Raw genomic sequence first — 20,563 nt, forward strand, 5'->3', positions numbered from 1 at the left:
AGGCCAACCTGATCCAGCATGCAATGTCAGATCCCTTCCACCCTTCTACCAACGGGCAAGCTGAACAGATGGAGCGCACCACCAAGGATGCACTCAAAAGACTAACGTTCGGTAGCTGGCATCACAGGTTAGCTGACTTTCTTCTTGCACACTGCACCACACCTTGCGCTACCACTGGGAAGAGCCCAGCTGAATTCCGCTGAGGTCGCAGACTCATTACTAAATTGGACAGGTTTCACACAGACTGGGTGGCTTCACAGGTGTCGCAACTGCGGGCACCAAGGAGACTACAGTTGGGTTATCCGGTCTGGGTTAGGAACTACGCTCCTGGTCATCTGTGGGTTCCTGCTGTCATCTGTAAGATCTGTGGACCTCTATCATACAAAGTGACCTTGGGAGATGGCCGCGTCCTGTGGCGTCACATCGATCAACTGCGCTGGTAGTTATCCCTTTTAGATTCCACCCCTGACTCTGCTCTCAGGGAGAGGGGGCCAAGGAACCATGTCACACTTCAGGTCAACCTTCTGAGACACAATCTCACTGTTCCTGGGAAGTACCGAAAGTCGCTAGGGATTTCCCAGGGGAGGTGCAAGGGCATCCTTAGAGTTCAGCTATTGCGCTGAACAGGGAGTCATGTGTATCCACAAGAGCTCCAAACAAGAATTCACCTGAGGCAGGGTTTGCCATAGAGGTGGCTCCTGACTCTGGCACCTTGGCCACAGGATACTGGGAGTATTGGGGCACACCTGTAACGCAGGTCACGTCCGAGACTGGTTGCGGGCTCATGGGACTAAGTTCCCTGGAGCCATCCAGAGTAGTTGGGGAATCCTCAGCCAATTCAGAGGGTTGGGGAATTTCAGCTGCTCTCACGGACCCTGGAGAGAGGTCTGGCAATTCTGCCAGCACACTTCACCATGGGTCACCTGCAAAATTTGTGCATAAAAGTCCTGGTCTAGTGAGCCCAACAGACGGGCTGGTAGGCCAGGTGCCCTTAAGAACAAGTCCTGGTCTGCCTAGCTGGGCAGGTGAGCTGACAGGCCAGGCACCCTCCCTAATCTTGCATAGGTCACAAAGGGGTAAGGCCCCTCGTAAGCATTTAGGCGAATATGTGAGGTTCTTTTCAGTACAAGGGACCTTACAGGTCTAGGTTGGAGATGGGACCTATGTTGGGTAGAAGATAGACACATGAAGTCCAATTAGAAAGTGGGTTGGTTAGCTAACTCTATTAGTTATAAGAAGGGTGTCTGCATGTCCTGAATTTGCTGTCGATCAATTTCACATGAGGATCCCAAGATACACTTATTATGATCAAGGGAGAGTGCAGTGTGTTCCCTCCACATTTCCTCTCTCACATCCTGTACCAAGCACATTGGGCTACAAGAGTACTTCACAGCTCTTGGACCCCAGTTACAGTTTCATTTAAAGTTGACGTTTTTCAGATCTTCCTGAAAGGTTTTTCTTTGGCCTTCCTCTTTTTCTCCATTTGATCCAATTAATTGCTGTCTTGGTTGGGCATTGTTCACTCATGCAGAGCTCATTTTACATCCTGATTATTTTAGTAAACTTTTATATCTACTTTAGGTTTTTTAAAATCATTCATAAGCTTGTCACCGTGGATGGTATGGAGAAAACTGGTCTGTTAAACCTGCAGGTACAATTAGAAGAGAATATTTGTAGCTTAGGGTTGAACTCCCCTTTATGGATTACTGCCTTGTCGTGGCGAAGGGGCTTGCGTAACTCAATGAAGCTATAAGCTATGCCGTGCAGGGCCACCCAAGACGGACAGGTTATAGCAGAGAGTTCTGACAAAATGTGATCCACTGGAGAAGAAAATGGCAAACCACTCCAGTATCTTTGCCATGAAAACCCCATGGACAGTACTAAAAGGAAAAAAGATATGATGCTGGAAGATGAGCCCCTCAGGTCGGAAGGTGTCCAATATGCTACTGGGGAAGAGCAGAGGGCTAGTACTAGTAGCGCCAGAAAGAATGAAGCGACTGGGCCAAAGCCGAAAGGATGCTCAGCTGTGGATATATCTGGTGGTGAAAGGAAAGTACGATGCTGTAAAGATTTTTTCTCCATAGGAACCTGGAATGTAAGATCCATGAATCAAGGCAAGCTAGACGTAGTCAAAAAAGAGATGACAAGACTGAACATCGACATCTTAGGAATCAGCGAACTAAAATGGACAGGAATGGGTGAATTTAACTCAGATGACCATAAGGTATACTACTGTGGGCAAGAATCCCTCAGAAGAAATGGAGTAGCTTTCATAGTCAATAAAAGAATAGGAAAAGCAATACTGGGATACAATCCCCAAAAGGACAGAATGATCTCAGTTCGAATCCAAGGCAAACCATTCAATATCACAATAGTCCAAATCTATGCCCCAACCACTGGTGCTGAAGAGGATGAAATTGACCGGTTCTATGAAGCCCTATAGCACCTTATAGAATTAACACCAAAAAATGATGTACTTATCATCATGGGGGATTTGAATGCTAAGGTAGGAAGCCAAAAGATAACCGGAATAACAGGCAAGTTTGGCCTTGGAGTACAAAATGAAGCAGGGCACAGGCTAATAGAATTTTGTCAAGAGAATACGATGGTCATAACAAACACTCTTTTCCAACAACCCAAGAGACGGCTATACACATGGACATCACCAGACGGTCAACATAGAAATCAGATTGACTATGTGCTCTGCAGCCAAAGATGGAGAAGCTGTATACAGTCAGTAAAAACAAGACCAGGAGCTGACTGTGGCTCAGATCATGAGCTTCTCGTTGCAAAATTTAGATTTAAATTGAAAAAAGTAGGGAAAAGCACTAGGCCACTCAGGTATGAACTAAATTATATTCCTGATGAATATACAGTAGAGGTGACAAATAGATTTAAGGAATTAGATCTGATAGACAGAGTGCCTGAAGAACTATGGATGGAAGTTCGCAACATTGTACAAGAGGTAGCAACTAAAACTATCCCAAAGAAAAAGAAATGCAAGAAAGCAAAATGGCTGTCTGAGGAAGCTTTGCAAATAGATGAGGAAAGAAGGGAAGCAAAAGGCAAAGGAGAAAGAGAAAGATACACCCAATTGAATACAGAATTCCAGAGAATAGCTAGAAGAGATAAGAATACCTTCTTAAATGAACAGTGCAAAGAAATAGAAGAAAACAACAGAATAGGGAGGACCAGAGATCTCTTCAAGAAAATTGGAGATATGAAGGGAACGTTTCATGCAAAGATGGACATGATAAAGGACCAAAATGGCAGGGACCTAACAGAGCAGAAGAGATTAAGAAGAGATGGCAAAACTACACAGAAGAACTATACAAGAATGAGCTTAACATCCCAGATAACCACAATGAGATGGTCATTGACCTCGAACCAGACATCCTAGAATGTGAAGGGAAATGGGCCTTAGAAAATCTGAGCAACAACAAAGCTAGTGGAGGTGACAGTATTCCAGCTGAGCTATTCAAAATCTTAAAAGACGATGCAGTAAAAGTGCTACACTCAATTTGCCAGCAAATTTGGAAAACTCAACAGTGGCCACAGGATTGGAAACGGTCAGTTTACATTCCAATTCCAAAGAAAGGCAATGCCAAAGAATGTTCAAACTATCGCACCATTGCACTCATTTCACATGATAGTAAAGTTATGCTTAAAATCCTACAAGCTAGACTCCAGCAGTATGTGGATCGAGAACTACCAGAAGTACAGGCAGGATTTCGAAGAGGCAGAGGAACTAGAGATCAAATTGCCAACATACGCTGGATCATGGAGAAAGCTAGGGAGTTCCAGAAAAACATCTACTTCTGCTTCATTGACTATGCAAAAGCCTTTGATTGTGTGGATCACAACAAATTGTGGCAAGTTCTTAAAGAGATGGGAGTACCAGACCATCTCATTTGTCTCCTGAGAAACCTATATGCGGGTCAAGAAGCAACAGTGAGAACCGAACACGGAACCACTGATTGGTTCAAAATTGGAAAAGGAGTCCGGCAAGGCTGTATACTGTCACCCTGCCTATTTAAATTATATGCAGAGCACATCATGAGAAAGGCAGGGCTAGATGAATCAAAAGCTGGAATTAAGATTGCCGGGAGAAATATCAACAACCTAAGATATGCAGATGATACCACTCTAATGGCAGAAAGTGTAGAGGAACTAAAGAGCCTCTTGATGCGGGTGAAGAAGGAGAGTGCAAAAGTTGGCTTGAAACTCAACATTAAGAAAACCAAAATCATGGCATCCGGCCCTCTCAATTCCTGGCAAATAGATGGGAAGAAATGGAGGTAGTGACAGATTTTATTTTTCTGGGCTCCAAGATCACCTCAGATGGGGACTGCAGCCAAGAAATTAAAAGACGCTTGCTCCTGGGGAGGAAAGCTATGGCAAATCTAAACAGCATTCTAAAAAACAGAGACATCACCCTGCCAACAAAAGTGCGTATAGTCCAGGCCATGGTTTTCCCAGTTGCAATGTATGGCTGTGAAAGTTGGACCATAAGAAAGGCTGAGCGCCAAAGAATTGAGGCCTTTGAACTATGGTGCTGGAGAAGACTCCTGCGAGTCCCTTGGACTGCAAGGTGTTCAAACCGGTCAGTCCTAGAAGAGATCAACACTGACTACTCTTTAGAAGGCCAGATCCTGAAGTTGAAACTCAAATACTTTGGCCACATAATGAGAAGGAAGGACTCACTGGAGAAGGGCCTAATGCTGGGAAAGATTGAGGGCAATAGAAGAAGGGACGACAGAGAATGAGATGGCTGGATGGAGTCACTGAAGCAGTAGGTGTGAACTTAAATGGACTCCAGAAGATGGTAGAGGACAGGAAGACCTGGAGGAACATTGTCCATGGGGTCGCGACGGGTCGGACACGACTTCGCAATTAACAACAACAACAGGGTTGAACTGTGGGGTCCGTGGTGCTCTTGGAGCTTGGTTGTTTTCTTACAGATGTTTCATTACCAGACTAACATCTTCAGTTGTAGAAGGTAGTGAGGCATGCTCTTATTTTTAAAAATTAGTGGATTGCCTATTTAGTGTTGGTGGAAGTGGCCTTGGTGGTTCCTTGATTAGGCTATTGTTTACAGTTAGCTTGTTTGTTTTAATTGACAGTTCCTTGTTTGGAGTATTGTTTACCACCAAACCTATTAAACCTACATATTTTGTAGACTATAAACATGTTTGACTATTAGCTCCAATCACAGTAGGTTGCTTTTGATACTGGAATTTGCAAAATTAGGTCTGGAAATAGGATGGATGATTGTTTCTGTTTGAAGAGGGAATAGAAATGAAAGATGACCTGTTAGCTAACTCTATTAGTTATAAGAAGGGTGTCTGCATGTGAGCAGAGTATTATTTTATTTTATTTTATTTTATTTTATTATTATTATTGTAAAGAAATTTGGAATTGTGTGTGTTCTATCCAGGGGGGAGGGGTGTTGTGTCCTGGACCTGATGAGGAAACTCAGCAGGCCCAGAATTGTTGCAAATGGTCCCGGGCATTCTAAAAGCTGCCCAGGACCAAACAGAGTGGCGCCAGCCTTGCGCGCATGTGCAAGGCGCGAAGAAAGAAGAACTCTTATTGGTTCACTCTGTCCGAGTTTCAAGCCCTATAAAAAAGGCCTGTGTGTCTTTTGCTTTTTGCTTGGAGTTGGAGTAGGAAAATAAAGCATTGTTAGTTGTCACCATGTGTCTTCATCATTCACACGTGAATGAAGGTTTTAACATCAACCCTCATCCTTCTCTTCATTAAACAAGACATACCCAATTCCAGCAACTGTTCCTTATATGTTTTAGCCTCCAGTCCCCTGATCATCTTTGTTGCTCTTCTCTGTACTCTTTCTAGAGTGTCAACATCATAGTGTAGATTGCCTCACGAATGAGCCAGCACTCTCCAACCATTCAACTACAACTGTATGTTTTGGTCCATTGTATACTTTACTGTTCCAGTTACTAAATTCAATATCCTAACAAACCCTAACTTATTAATACTTCATTGCCTTACTATTAGTGAGACAAGCTGATCAAGTTTCCTGACCATTGCAAGACCAATAGAATCATTAAGTTACGAATTGCATTCTTATAGCTCACTTACAAATGCTGCATAGGTTTTGATGATGTGAGGCTAATGAACTATCTTTAGGCTAGCTCTACATGTTCCATCTCCTTATGCAGTTACATCCATCCATCCCTTTAAGAACATAGCAATATAAAAGGAATGCAAATGTATCAGAACAATCACCTACTTCTTGAGATCTTTCAGGAACTCCAGCATGAGAATACGAAGGCACCGTTGGATGCTATATCTATATAGCATCCATTATTTAGTTAGTTGTATACCTTCATATACAGTACTATTTCTGTTCTCTTATAGATATTTTAGCAAAACGTTTTCGCCATGTCATCCAGTAACAAACTCCAGTAACTTAATTTTATTTCTAGGAACAAGTACCTTTCTTTTATCTGTTCTGAATTTGCTGTCGATCAATTTCACATGAGGATCCCAAGATACACTTATTATGATCAAGGGAGCGTGCAGTGTGTTCCCTCCATATTTCCTCTCTCACGTCCTGTACCAAGCACATTGGGCTACAAGAGTACCCCACACTTCTTGATCCCCAGTTACAGTCTCCACATCCTTACATTTAAAGTTGACGTTTTTCAGATCTTCCTGAAAGGTTTTCTTTGGTCTTCCTCTTTTTCTCCATTTGATCCAATTAATTGCTGTCTTGGTTGGGCATTGTTCACTCATGCAGAGCTCATTTTACATCCTGATTATTTTAGTAAACTTTTATAGCTACTTTAGGTTTTTTGAAATCACTCACAAGCTTGTCACCGTGGATGGTAATGGAGAAAACTGGGCTGCTAAACCTGCAGGTACAATTAGAAGAGAATATTTGTAGCTCAGGGTTGAACTGTGGGTTCGTGGTGCTCTTGGAGCTTGGTTGTTTTCTTACAAATGTTTCATTACCAGACTAACATCTTCAGTTCTAGAAGATAGTGAGGCATGCTCTTATTTTTAAAAATTAGTGGATTGCCTATTCAGTGTTGGTGGAAGTGGACTTGGTGGTTCCTTGATTAGGCTATTGTTCACAGTTAGCTTGTTTGTTTTAATTGACAATTCCTTGTTTGGAGTATTGTTTACTGCCAAACCTATTAAACCTATATATTTTGTAGACTATAAACATGCTTGAATATTAGCTCCAATCACAGTAGGTTGCTTTTGATACTGGAATTTGGAAAATTAGGTCTGGAAGTGGGATGGATGGTTGTTTCTGTTTGAAGAGGGAATAGAAATGAAAGATGACCTGTTTGTCTTGTGTTGTTCTCTCTGGGATTTGATTTAGGGTTTTGGCAAGGTTTGTAAGAAACATTCTGCATTCTTAATGTAAATATAGCACCTCCCCCGTTATTGACATAGCAACTCATCACATTATATAATAAGCCTCTATTCCATTTTTATGAGTGCTACTAAAATAGTTTCAGCAGCATCATTTAAGGATAAGGGAAGACAAAGACAATGTTTATTATTCTTTAGGATGCTTAAAAGTTACTTTAAGAGTAAATTTAAGGCAATCTTATATTGCTCAAACTCAGATTTGGTAAATAGTTTGTTGAGGCCTTAGGTAACATGCTCCACAAACTGTAATACACTGTGCAGTGCTATCCCAAGGATGCAGATAGTTCAAAAAGGGGATACAGATTGAAGCTTCCTGGGGCATGTTTTGCTGGTCTCAGAGGCTCCATTGTCTACATAAAACTGAGCTTTTCCATACTTGAATGGCACCTTGCTATTAAATTAACTTGTGAGATGTTGAGAACTTATCATAGTATTGCTGTATTTCAGAAAACTGTTTTTAACATAGTAAATTGTACAGTGTTTGTTTGTTTACCTGTCTTATCAATGATATTTACTGTGGATGTTTTATCATTTGTATATAAGAAGCTGGAATGACATTAAGAACATACATATCTGATAAATAAATGACACTCTTAAATCAATATTTTATTTCATTTCATTTATTAGATTTATTTGCCGCTCATTTTGTTTTGAACATTTGCTTTCGTGTAAGAAGCATTCAGCTTCATCTAGTTTATTTGTCCTTCTCTAAGCATTAGCATATTGACAGCGATGGCCCTGAAGTTTATACCTTTCAACAAATTTCACTGCAGTCCCTACCAGCGAAACCGTAGAGGTTCATTTTCTGTCTTTCACTTACTTGAGCCCACGGTTTTGCAAAGCTGCACTTTGCGATATCAGCATAAATTCCATTAAATGTCCCTTTTGAAATAGAAAAGATACATAAAAGTGGAGTCAATATGTGACTGTAAAGATTGTAGGTTTCCCACTGAAGTGGTACCCATTTATCTACTTGCAATGTTGTACACTTTCAAATGGCTGGGTGTGAAGGAGCTAGGGATCTAGTTATGGGATCTCACTCTGTCTCACAGAGCTGGGCTCTAACCACCGGAGTGCAGACCATTTCTGGCCAGCAGTTCCAGTGTCATTAAACTACTGTGCCACCCCATCCACTTTTCTCAGAAAATCTGTAGTCTTGTAAAGCAAGCTTCATGTCTCTACAGGAACTGACAATACCTCACTGACACTTGGTTATCCCTCCAAAAATGGGATGGAAAGTGACCAAGAAATAACATAGACTAGATTAGGAATAATGATAATGTTGAAAGTATTGGTATGCAATGTGCCATCCTTTTTAATTTATATATGTATTAATTGTGTTGTTACTAGTTTATTGGTATTCTCTACCTGAAATTAGGTAGTCATCTTCTTGGAAAGGGCCTTGATGTATATATCCACAGTCAAACACTGATTCTGGCGAGTAGAGAATCCGTGCATTTACTGCTCTCCTTGCACCCTTGAATACCTTCAGAAATAAAAATAATTCAGTATTTGATAAGGGCAAGAGTAGGTCAGGAGAATTTGTCATGAGAGGAACAATATCCCTTCACAAAAGATTGAATATCTGCCAATTTGCTCTTTGTCATATGTTTCAGGAAGATGAGAGGCTTACCTGAATAACCCGAACAGAAAATTTATTCATCTGCAAATACGGAGGAGAGTCAGGATCCCGCTGGACACCCAAAAATACCACCCTCATCACTAGAGAAGGAAGGAGAGAGAGAGGGTGTGAGAGAGATTTTCCCGTAAGAGGTTTTAATACAGAACAAATTTTTTCAATACAGAACAAACTCATTGGTGCTGGTTACTCTTATTCACAAAGGATTCTGAAATAAGTAATATACAGTATTCGGCTTTCATGACAGGAATGGTTTTGCTACAACTGGAAGGATTAATGCTGGCAGCAAAACCTACAAAGTAGAGAAATGGGGAGTGGTAAGGGATGGGAGAAAAATATTCATTTTCAAAACTCACCAAAGTTATGTTCGCAACATGCTTTCCGGAGACTTGGTGGCGTACATCTACAGGCCTCAGTGAGATCCTCCAAGAGCATGTAGACAAGGAAGCTGGCTAGGAAAAATCCATATGGTTTTGTAGTATCCATTTCTTGCTTTGCATGAAGCCTCTCGCTTAGGACAGAGGTAATGTTTCCTTTCTGCAGCAGTCTTTGTGGAAGAGCATTGAATGAGAGAGCACCAGCTAAAGATTAAAGACAAATTGTGACCATTGTGTCCTGTAATTGTGACAATTGTGTCCTACAGTTGGTCATAGAACAGGATGATTCAAGTACTGAAATATAAGCTTTTTTCCAAAGTGTCTGAAGGCAGGACAAGAAGCAACAGATGGAAACTAACCAAGAAGAGACGCAACCTAGAACTAAGGAGAAACTTCCTGACAGTTAGAACAATTAATCAGTGGAACAACCTGCCTCCAGAAGCGGTGAATGCTCCAACACTGGAAGTTTTTAAGAAGAGACTGGACAGCCATTTGTCCGAAATGGTATAGGGTTTCCTGCCTGAGAAGGGGGTTGGACTAGATGACCTCCAAGGTCCTTTCCAACTTTATTATTATTATTAGGGAAGGTCATGGGTGTTTCATTCTGTGGAACAACTTCAGATTTAAAGCTTGGGTCCTACCTGTCTTGCCCACTACACCAAACTGGCACCCCTAGAGAGTTTGCTACAAAAGAAATTGGCTGTTTTTTCCTCACCTTATTCTCTGTTGCTCCTGGGTCCTTCTCCAGAGGCAAACTTTGTTCCCTAGTGTATTCTCCTGGTATTTAAAGCTTCCCCTCTCCCCTTCTCCCAAATTTTCTCTTGCCTTCATGTTAATAGTTGCCATTCAAACTGGCCACACTTGATTTCTCAAAGAACTGGCAGCATAATATGTCCCCATTTGGTTTGCTGCATACATTAGATTTCTGGAAGACAGGTTTGGACACAGCATATCTTACCTTATCTGACCATAAAAATCAGCCATTTGTGTTTCTGGCATCAGCTCTTCTCTTCAGTAATTAATGGGGGAGGATGAGGAAAAAATATCTCTGCTAGAGAGAAGTTCCCTGAGTCTGAAAGCTTGGAAGATTAACCCTCTAAGCCAGGTGGGATCCTGCAACATTATCCAGGGACACGTATATTCACCTTCGTTCGAAAATATAACTGTCCAAGACTTTTGCAGACTTCATGATATAGGGATCTTGGCTGCCAAACCTATTTGTTTATTAACAGATGAACAGTTATGCTTTAATCCCAAATCATATGAGAAACTGAAGTTATGGAATAACCAGATTTGAAAATGACAGAGAGGTTTTGCTAGAAATCTTGGCCTAAATAAGAGATCAAAATCAGTTGATTTCAAATGTTTTAACAGTTTGAGTGATTCTGAGTTGAATATTATCTACTGTACAATCTTTGCTTGGCTAGCTATGCAGCTGAAACATAAGCATTGAACAGACTTTAAATAGCCACTTGCAACTTTAGAAGCCTTAAGAAAATTTAAAAAGACATAGATGATCAATTATTTTCATGCTGGTGTTGTAATAAATCAGGTAACTAATTCACTAAAGTTCCTTAAAAAAGTCTCTGTAACCAAGGCTGGACAATTGCAAGAGGAGGCTACTATTAGATTTGAGATCCCGGTGGATTATATTCTTAGCATGAAGGTAACTGGGGGGAAAAGATAATGAGTTGTGACTATGTTTTCTTTACATAATCATTCTTAGGTGTGCCCCTCATTTCTCTGTGTGCTTGGCCTGCATCTATGTTGGGGAATAGATTATATGGAGTAAGCGGTTCTTTTTCTTGCTGATTTATGCACCTCACCATTCTCTGTTGTATCAGATCGATTTCCCAGAGTTCAGATCCCATGAATATAAAAGTAGTTCCCAGGTTATGTCTTCTTGTTCAGCAACTGTTTAAACTTTGGCAGCATTGGGCAAAGGGTCCTGGTGATGGGTCTTTAGTATTCCAGCCATTGCAATGTCCCAGAGGTCATGTTATTGCAAGTAAGTCTCCTTCTGATTACAGCCTTACATATTAGCAGAAGAATCCTTTTGCTACCTATCCTTGTATTCAGTTCTCCCTCCTTAGAAGCCTTGGTGCGCAGGTTCCATATTTCCTTCAGAAAGGCAGCTCAGTTGCTTATTGAATGTTTGCATTGAATTGCACTGCTGAATTTTCATTGGACCTTGGATCCCCTTGTAGACATTCTTCAGATGTTCCAATGTCACAGTAGATACAGAAAAACTGATCTCCCTTTCTTTGCTGCCAGTAGCTGGGACACAATGACACATGGAAGGAGACTGCGATACGCCCCCTCTTTAAGAGCCACAGCCCACATCTGGTCCATTGGAAGACCACCCCATCGGAAGCCTTCCTTTTGGTGAGAAGATACTGACAAGGCAACCACAAAACTCTGGAGAAACTGCGATTTTGGGAGGGTCCCTTTCAGTCAGGATTTATTCCCTGGCCGGGGACAGAAACAACATTGGTTATATAGTTAATGATCTTTTCCAGGACTTTGTTTGGCGTAGTTCCCCACTTCTAGATTTGTTGTACTACTCATTAGCTTGGCTTATTATCAGCCTGCTATCCTTTAGATCACCTGCAAAGTTTGGGGACTGTTTTATGATAATTTAACTCCTTTCTTAGGCAGTTGCCATGTGTTCAATGCCCTGCACAAGTTACTAATTGTTGTGTCCTGGGCCTAATGAGGAAATTCAGCAGGCCCAGAATTGTTGCAAATGTTCCCAGGCATTCTAAAAGCTGCCCGGGACCAGACAGAGCGGCACCAGCCTTGTGCGCATGCGCAAGGCATGAAGAAGGAAGAACTCTTATTTGTTCACTCTGTTCGGGTTTCAAGCCCTATAGAAAGGCCTGCGTCACTTTTGCTTGTTGCTTGGAGTTGGAGTAGGAGAATAAAGCATTGTTAGTTGTCACCATGTGTCTTCATCATTCGCATGCGAACTACGGATTTAACACTAATAATTTTCTGAGTGAAAATCCAAGGGCTGGTTTTGTCTAATAGAGCCCCACATGGCTTGCACTATATTGTCTTTAGGACCAGCTTCTCCAACCAGGATTGACATCTACAATACATAAATCGTAACCACAGCCATCCCAGATTTCTATGAAGTAAATGGGACTGATGGGAGATTAGGAAATTATGTCTTTCCATCACAGCACCAATCCTAGGGAACATCTTCCCTTTGGAGAAAAGATGATTTCTCCTACTTCACCCTTGCAGAAAGTGATAAAACTGAGCTTTTCCATACTTGAATGGCATCTTGCTATTCAATTAACTTGTGAGTTGTTGGGAAGTTATCACAGTATTACTGTATTTCAGAAAACTGTTTTTAAGAGAGTAAATTGTACAGTGTTTGTTTGTTTACCTGTCTTATCAATAATATTTACTGTGGATGTTTTATCATTTGTATATAAGAAGCTGGAACGACATTAAGGACATATATATCTGATAAATAAATGACACTCTTAAATCAATATTTTTTTTCATTTCATTTATTAGCTTTATTTGCCACCCATCTTGTTTTGAACATTTGCTTTCTTGTAAGAAGCATTCAGCTTCATCTAGTTTATTTGTCCTTCTCTAAGCATTAGCATATTGACAGCAATGGCCCTGAAGTTTATAACGGTGCACAAATGCTACTGCAGTCCTTAGTAGCAAAACCATTGAGGTTCATTTTCTGTCTTTCACTTATTTGATCCCACGGTTTTGAAAAGCTGCACAATGAGATTTTTAGATGATTTTCATGAAATATCCCTTTTGAAATAGAAAAGATACATAAATATGGAGTCAATATGTGACTAAAGATTTGTTCACAGTGACTTGTCAAAACCTCTTGAAAGTTTGTTGGTCTTTGGTCTACATGTTAAGTAGGGAATGATGTCAGTTCCAAATAAGCCAAATTGCTCCTTTTCTCAACATTTATTATTTGTTTAGCCTATGGCATACAATGTCAGGGAAATCTACACATGCTAGACCCAATGCAGGCCTGTCAGCTTAGATTGCTAGCTCATCTATTTGATGCTTGAGTGCATACCTCACTGACACTTGCTTATCTCTCCAAAAATGGGATGGAAAAATGACCCAGAAATAACATAGACTAGATTGGGAATAATGATAATGTTGAAATATTGTATGCAATGCAATATATGTATTAATTGTGTTGTTACTAGTTTATTGGTATTCTCTACCTGAAATTACGTAGTCATCTTCTTGGAAAGGGCCTTTATGTTTATATCCACAGAAAGAATCTGATTCTGGCGAGTAGAGAACCCGTGCATTTACTGCTCCCCTTGAACCCTTGAATATCTTCAGAAAGAAAAAAATTCTGTATTTGATAAGGGCAAGAGTAGGTCAGGAGAATTTGTCATGAGAGGAACAATATACCTTCATAAAAGATTGAATATCTGCCAACTTGCTCTTCGTCATACATTTTAGGAAGATGAGAGGCTTACCCTAATAGGCTGAATAGAAAATTTATTTATGCGCATATACGAAGGAGAGTCAGGATCCTGCTGGACACCCGTAAATAAGGCCCTCATCACTAGAGAAGGAAGGAGAGAGAGAGGGTGTGAGAGAGATTTTCCCGTAAGAGGTTTTAAATTTCAGATTTTTCAATACAGAACAACTCATTGGTGCTGGTTAGTCTTATTCACAAAGGATTCTGAAATAAGAAATATATTCAGCTTTCATGACATAGGAATGATTTTGCTACAACTGGAAGGTTTTATGTTGGCAGCAAAACCTACAGAGTAGAGACATGGGAAGTGGTAAGAGATAGGAGAAAAATATTCATTTTCAAAACTCACCAAAGTCATGTTGGCAACATGCTTTCCGGAGACCTAGTGGCTTACATGTACAGGCCTCAGTGAGATCACCCAAGAGCATGAGGACAAGGAAGCTGGCTAGGAAAAATCCATGTGATTTTGTAGTATCCATTTCTTGCTTTGCATGAAGCCACTCGCTTAGGACAGAGGTAATGTTTCCTTTCTGCAGCAGTCTTTCTGGAAGAGCGTTGAATGAGAGAGCACCAACTACAGATTAAAGACAAATTGAGACTCCTAGTTGAAAATGGTGCTACAATTGGTCATAGAACAGGATGATTCAAGTTCTGAAATATAAGGGAAGGTCATGGGTGTTTCATCCTGTGGAACAACTTCAGATTTAAAGGTTTGGCCCTTAGCAGAACCAAAACACCAAGTCTGAGTTGTAAAGAAGAAAGGTATGACAAGTTAGGCTCAAGGAGACATCAACTCTCAACAAAAGCAGAGCTTCCTATGCCAGCCCAGGAAAGACAGTTTTGCTACTTACGTCTTCCTAAGGCATTATTTTATTTCTTTATTTTGTGTCCAAAACAAACCTTAAACTACCAAAACTAGGACACCTTTTTAGCTTTCTTGTTTGCCAGAAACAAATCTCTTTTGGTGCACTCTATTGGCAGTAATGGACAGACCAACAAATGGACCAGTTTGTGTCTCCCACATTCACACTGCGTGTTGTTATCCTGCTGCAATCTCTATTTGAGCATATTGGTATTATATTTAGCACTCCCACCCTCAGCCTATTCAACGTCCTCCAAATAACATAGGGGATATCAAATCCCTCAGTCATGTTCTCTTCTGGGATTATTTCTTGTTCTGTAAATTCTCTCCTCCACCTTCTAATTCAGTTTTTCTCCTGCGTGCCTTCAAGAATATTTGTTCTTGCCATAAAACTCTTCCTAGATCTGAATCAATGAGTTTGGGACACATATCCATTCAGAGGATGCCAGAGATCATTCTGTTGATTCTCTCCATAACTGCTATTACTTCTTTTCTAATTCTAGGTGGAGCAATGCCAAGGATACACTTTCTCAATTGATGTGGGTTTAAGGAATCTTGTCACTATGCACACTGCTTCATTGACAGCAATGTCAATTTGCTCTGCATGTGTAGATGCACTCCCTAGGAGAGCTAATTTGGTGCAGTGGACAAGGCACTGGCTCAGAAGTGCCTTGTCCACCACACCTCTGCTGTCAAAATAGACAGGGCCAAAACTGATGTCTGCAGAGTGGATGGCTGAGCGCCACATTTATTTATTTATTTATGAGATTTATATACCGCTTTAAGTGCAAGCACTCTCTAAGCGGTGTATACCAATAAGCAATGTATATATATATATTTACATTGCCCCCAACAATCTGGGTCCTCATTTTACCTACCCCAGAAGGATGGAAGGCTGAGTCAACCTTGAGCCGGTGAGATTTGAACCGCTGACCTGCTGAACAGTCAGTACTGCACTCTAACTGCTGCGCCACATACCGTATATAATTTATCAGTTTCCTGATAATGTTATTCCTCATGCTAACATTAACCTTAGTATATAGGCAGTGTTGTTTAAATGAAAGTGTCCTATCATGTGTCACACCCCGATACTTTGGTGTAGTGCAAGGCAGTATTCGATTCTCTTGTCATGAAACATTCAACTCCACCCCTGCATCTCGATTTCAAAGACGAAAAGCACACACTTGGGTCTTGCTTGGATTGGGTCTCAAATGATTGATGGTATAATACCATTCTAATTTTTCAAGTGCAACAGTGAGTCTTCCTACCAACTCATCAAAACTTGATCCTTGTGTGACCACTGCTATATCATCTGCATAGATAAATAATCATGTTAAGTCAGAGACTGGTTGATCATTCGTATATATGTGATGCAACATCGGAGACAATACACTTCCTTTCCTAGGACTGAAACTGAGTGAATGGCTTATGTCACCAGCTAGTTTTTATTCATCACTAGAACTCTAAGTTCCTGACCTGCCTCACCCACTTTTCTAGAGAGTTTGCTACAAAAGAAATTGGCTGTTTTTTCCTCACCTTATTCTCTGTTGCTCCTGGGTTCTTCTCCAGAGGCAAACTTTGTTCCCTAGTGTATTCTCCTGGTATTTAAAGCTTCCCCTCACCCCTTCGCCCAAATTTTCTCTTGCCTTCATGTTAATAGTTGCCATTCAAACTAGCCACACTTGATTTCTCAAAGAACTGGCAGCATAATATGTCCCCATTTGGTTTGCTGAATAGATTAGATTTCTGGAAGACAGGTTTGGACACAGCATATCTTACCTTATCCGACCATAAAAATCAGCCATTTGTGTTTCTGGCATCAGCTCTTCTCTTCAGTAATTAATGGGGGAGGATGAGGAAAAAGTATCTCTGCTAGAGAGAAGTTCCCTGAGTCCGAAAGCTTGGAAGATTAACCCTCTGCTCCCAGTGACTGAGCCAGGTGGGATCCTGCAACATTATCCCGGGACACGTATATTCACCTACGTTCAAAAAAATACCTCTCCAAGATTTTTGCAGACTTCATGATATAGGGATCTTGGCTGCCAAACCTATTTGTTTATTAACAGATGAGCAGTTATGCTTTAATCCCAAATCATATGAGAAACTGAAGTTGTGGAATAACCAGATTTGAAAATGACAGAGAGGTTTTGCTAGAAATCTTGGCCTAAATAAGAGATCAAAATCAGTTGATTTCAAATGTTTTAACAGTTTGAGTGATTCTGAGTTGAATATTATCTACTGTACAATCTTTGCTTGGCTAGCTATGCAGCTGAAACATAAGCATTGAACAGACTTTAAATAGCCACTTGCAACTTTAGAAGCCTTAAGAAAATTTAAAAAGACATAGATGATCAATTATTTTCATGCTGGTGTTGTAATAAATCAGGTAACTAATTCACTAAATTTCCTTAAAAAAGGCCCTGTACCCAAGGCTGGACAATTGCAAGAGGAGGCTACTATTAGATTTGAGATCCCGGTAGATTATATTCTTAGGTAACTGGGGGAAAAAGATAATGAGTTATGACTATGTTTTCTTTACATAATCATTCTTAGGTGTGCCCCTCATTTCTCTGTGTGCTTGGCCTGCATCTATGTTGGGGAATAGATTATATGAGTAAGCGGTTCTTTTTCTTGCTGATTTACGCACCTCACCATTCTCTGTTGTATCAGATCGATTTCTCAGAGTTCAGATCCCATGAATATAAACGTGGTTCCCAGGTTATGTCTTCTTGTTCAGCAACTGTTTAAACTTTGGCAGCATTGGGCAAAGGGTCCTGGTGATGGGTTTTTAGTATTCTAGCCATTGCAATGTCCCAGCGGTCTTGTGATTGCAAGTAAGTCTCTTTCTGATTACAGCCTTATATATTAGCAGAAGAATCCTTTTGTTACCTATCCTTGTATTCAGTTCTCTCTCCTTAGAAGCCTCGGTGCACAGGTTCCATATATCCTTCAGAAATGGAAGGAGGTGCCCTTGTAGACATTCTTCAGATGTTCCCATATTACTGTAGATACAGAAAAGGAGATCTCCCTTTCTTTGCTGCAGTAGCTGGGACACTATAACACATGGAAGGAGACTGCGACAGCCACAGCCCACATCTGGCCCATTGGAAGACTACCCCATGAGAAGCCTTCCTTTCTGGGAGAAGATACTGACAAGACAACCACAAAACTCTGGAGAAACTGCATTTTGGGGAGGGTCCCTTTCAGTCAGGATTTATTCCTAGGCCGGGGACAGAAACAACATTGGTTGTTAATGATCTTTTCCAGGACTTTGTTTGGGGCATTTCCCCACTTCTAGTACTGTTGTACTACTCATTAGCTTGGGATATTATCAGCCTGCTATCCTTTAGATCACCTGCAAAGTTTGGGGACTGTTTTACAATAGTTTAACTCCTATTTTAGGCAATTGCCATGAGAGAGTAATGTGTTCAATGCCCTGCACAAATTGCTGATAATTTTCTGAGTGAAAATCCAAGGACTGGTTTTGTCTAATAGAGCCCCACATGGCTGGCACTACAGTATCTTCAGGACCAGCTTCTCCAACCAGGATTGACATCTACAATACATAGATCATAATCACAGCAATCCCAGATTTCTATGAAGTAAATGGGACTGAGGGGAGATTAGGAGATTATGTCTTTCCATCACAGCACCAATCCTAGGGAACAGCTTCCTTTTGGTGAAAAGATGGTTTCTCCTACTTAACCCTTGCAGAAAGTGATAAAACTGAGCTTTTCCATAATTGAATGGCACCTTGCTATTCAGTTAGCTTGTGAGTTGTTGGGAAGTTATCTCAGTATTGCTGTATTTCAGAAAACTGTTTTTAAGAGAGTAAATTGTACAGTGTTTGTTTGTTTACCTGTCTTATCAATAATATTTACTGTGGATGTTTTATCATTTGTATATAAGAAGCTGGAGCGACATTAAGGACATATATATCTGATAAATAAATGACACTCTTAAATCAATATTTTTTTTCATTTCATTTATTAGCTTTATTTGCCACCCATCTTGTTTTGAACATTTGCTTTCATCTGGTTTATTGTCTTCCTCCATGCATTTGTATGTTGACAGTGAAGGCCATGAAGTTTATAAGTTTGCACAACTTGTACTGCAGTCCTTGTTCAGTTTTTTTTTCTTTTTAGAATTTACTTTATTCCATGGTTTTGCAAAATTGCACATTGAGATTATAGAGCGATTGTCAAAAATTGACCCTTTTGAAATAAAAAAGGTAAAGGTGGTGTCAATATGTAACTGTAAAGGTTTGTTGACATCCCTAACCTTAACCCTTGAAAATTTTTGGATGTTTGCTCTACATATTAAGTAAGGAATAATGTCATTTCTGTTTAAGCCAGCTTTCTCCTTTTCTCAACATTTATTATTTGTTTAGCCTATGGCATACAATATCAGGGAAATCTACACATGCTAGACCCAATGTAGTCCTGGCAGTTTAGATTGCTAGTTCATCTATTCAATGCTTGAGTGCATATCCTTGGTACACCTTGGGGGCAAACTAGCTTTACACCACCTAACTAGCACTGATCAGTTTGCTGGCTCATCCGGATGAATCCGCTGGTCTCACTTCGCCTCACCTCATGTCGTGATGCGTCACATCTGGGAAGGTCCAGCACCGGCTTCGACTCTTTGCACACACGAATGCAGCTTTCCCACTGAAGTGGTACCCATTTATCTACTTGTAATATTGTATGCTTTGAAACTGCTGAATGGGCAGGAGCTAGCAATCTAGTTATGGGATCTCAATCTGTCTCAAGGAGCCAGGCTCAAACCACCGGAGTGCAGACCATTTCTGGCCAGCAGTTCCAATATCATTAAGTCACTGCACTACTGCATTCCCTTTTCTCACCAAATTTATAGTCTTGTAAAGCAAGCGTCCTATGTCTATGGGAACTGACAATACCTCACCGATATTGGCTTATCCCTCCAAAAATGAGACGGAAAGTAACCAAGAAATAATATCAACTAGGAATAATGGTAATGTTGAAAATATTGGTTTGCAATGTGCCATTCTGTTTAATTTATCTATGTATTAATTGTGTTGTTACTAGATAATTGCTATTCTCTACCTGAAAATACATAGTCATCTCCTTTGAGAGGGCCTTTGTGTACATATCCATAGTATTCACGTGAGATTGGGCTGTAGAGGAACTGTGCTCTTCTTAGTTCCTCTGGACCCTTGAATACCTTCAGAAAAAAAGATAATTCAGTATATGATAAAGGCAAGAGTAGATCAGGAGAATTTGTCATGAGAGGAATAATATTCCTTTACAAAAGATTGGATGCCTGCAAACTTGCTGTTCCTGATAATGTTTCAGGAGGAGGAGGGGCTTACCTTGATGGGCTGAATAGTATAGATATTTTTGGGAAAATATGATGGAGATTTAGAATCCAGCATGACACTCATAAATTTGGCCCTCATCACTAGAGAGATTGCCAAAGAGAAAGAGATTTTCTAGTAAGACAGGGGTATCAAACTGCCGGCCCACAGGCAGATTGCATCATGTGGAGATCGTGCCCACCCCAGCTCCAGTAATGCGAAAAAAAGTCACAATACATTGTGACACGTCACATGACGTGACAAGTTTGATACCCGTGTAGTAAGAGGTATCTTCAGATTCTCAGTACAGAGCAAATTCAGTGGTGCTGGTTAGTCTAATTTACAGACGCTTATGAAATAAGTAATATATTCAGCTTTCATGACATAGGAATAATTTTGCTGCAACTGGAATGATTAATGCTGGCAGCAAAACCTACAAAGTAGAGGAGTGGTA

At 40.5% G+C, this 20,563-nt stretch overlaps 2 protein-coding genes across 2 annotated transcripts; both read right to left on the bottom strand.

Annotated features, from left to right (window-relative positions):
- Window positions 1-8,124: 8,124 nt before the first annotated feature.
- Window positions 8,125-10,204, bottom strand: LOC120306459 (metalloproteinase inhibitor 1-like). Its single transcript, XM_039339738.1, has 5 exons — window positions 10,142-10,204; window positions 9,406-9,630; window positions 9,044-9,132; window positions 8,779-8,896; window positions 8,125-8,292 (listed from the first exon to the last, which is right to left on the bottom strand). Exons 2-5 carry the CDS (start codon window positions 9,533-9,535, stop codon window positions 8,165-8,167), a joined length of 465 nt encoding a protein of 154 aa, XP_039195672.1. The 5' UTR covers window positions 9,536-9,630; window positions 10,142-10,204; the 3' UTR covers window positions 8,125-8,164.
- Window positions 10,205-13,072: 2,868 nt separating this feature from the next.
- Window positions 13,073-14,472, bottom strand: LOC120306455 (metalloproteinase inhibitor 1-like). The gene is made up of 4 exons (XM_039339734.1): window positions 14,262-14,472; window positions 13,908-13,996; window positions 13,644-13,761; window positions 13,073-13,209 (listed from the first exon to the last, which is right to left on the bottom strand). Exons 1-4 carry the CDS (start codon window positions 14,389-14,391, stop codon window positions 13,073-13,075), a joined length of 474 nt encoding a protein of 157 aa, XP_039195668.1. The 5' UTR covers window positions 14,392-14,472.
- Between the last annotated feature and the right edge of the window lie 6,091 nt (window positions 14,473-20,563).

The sequence above is a fragment of the Crotalus tigris genome, unplaced genomic scaffold (assembly GCF_016545835.1).
Source record: "Crotalus tigris isolate CLP2741 ecotype Arizona unplaced genomic scaffold, ASM1654583v1 scf7180000017738.192408, whole genome shotgun sequence".
In the NCBI taxonomy this organism is placed as follows: Eukaryota; Metazoa; Chordata; class Lepidosauria; order Squamata; family Viperidae; genus Crotalus; species Crotalus tigris.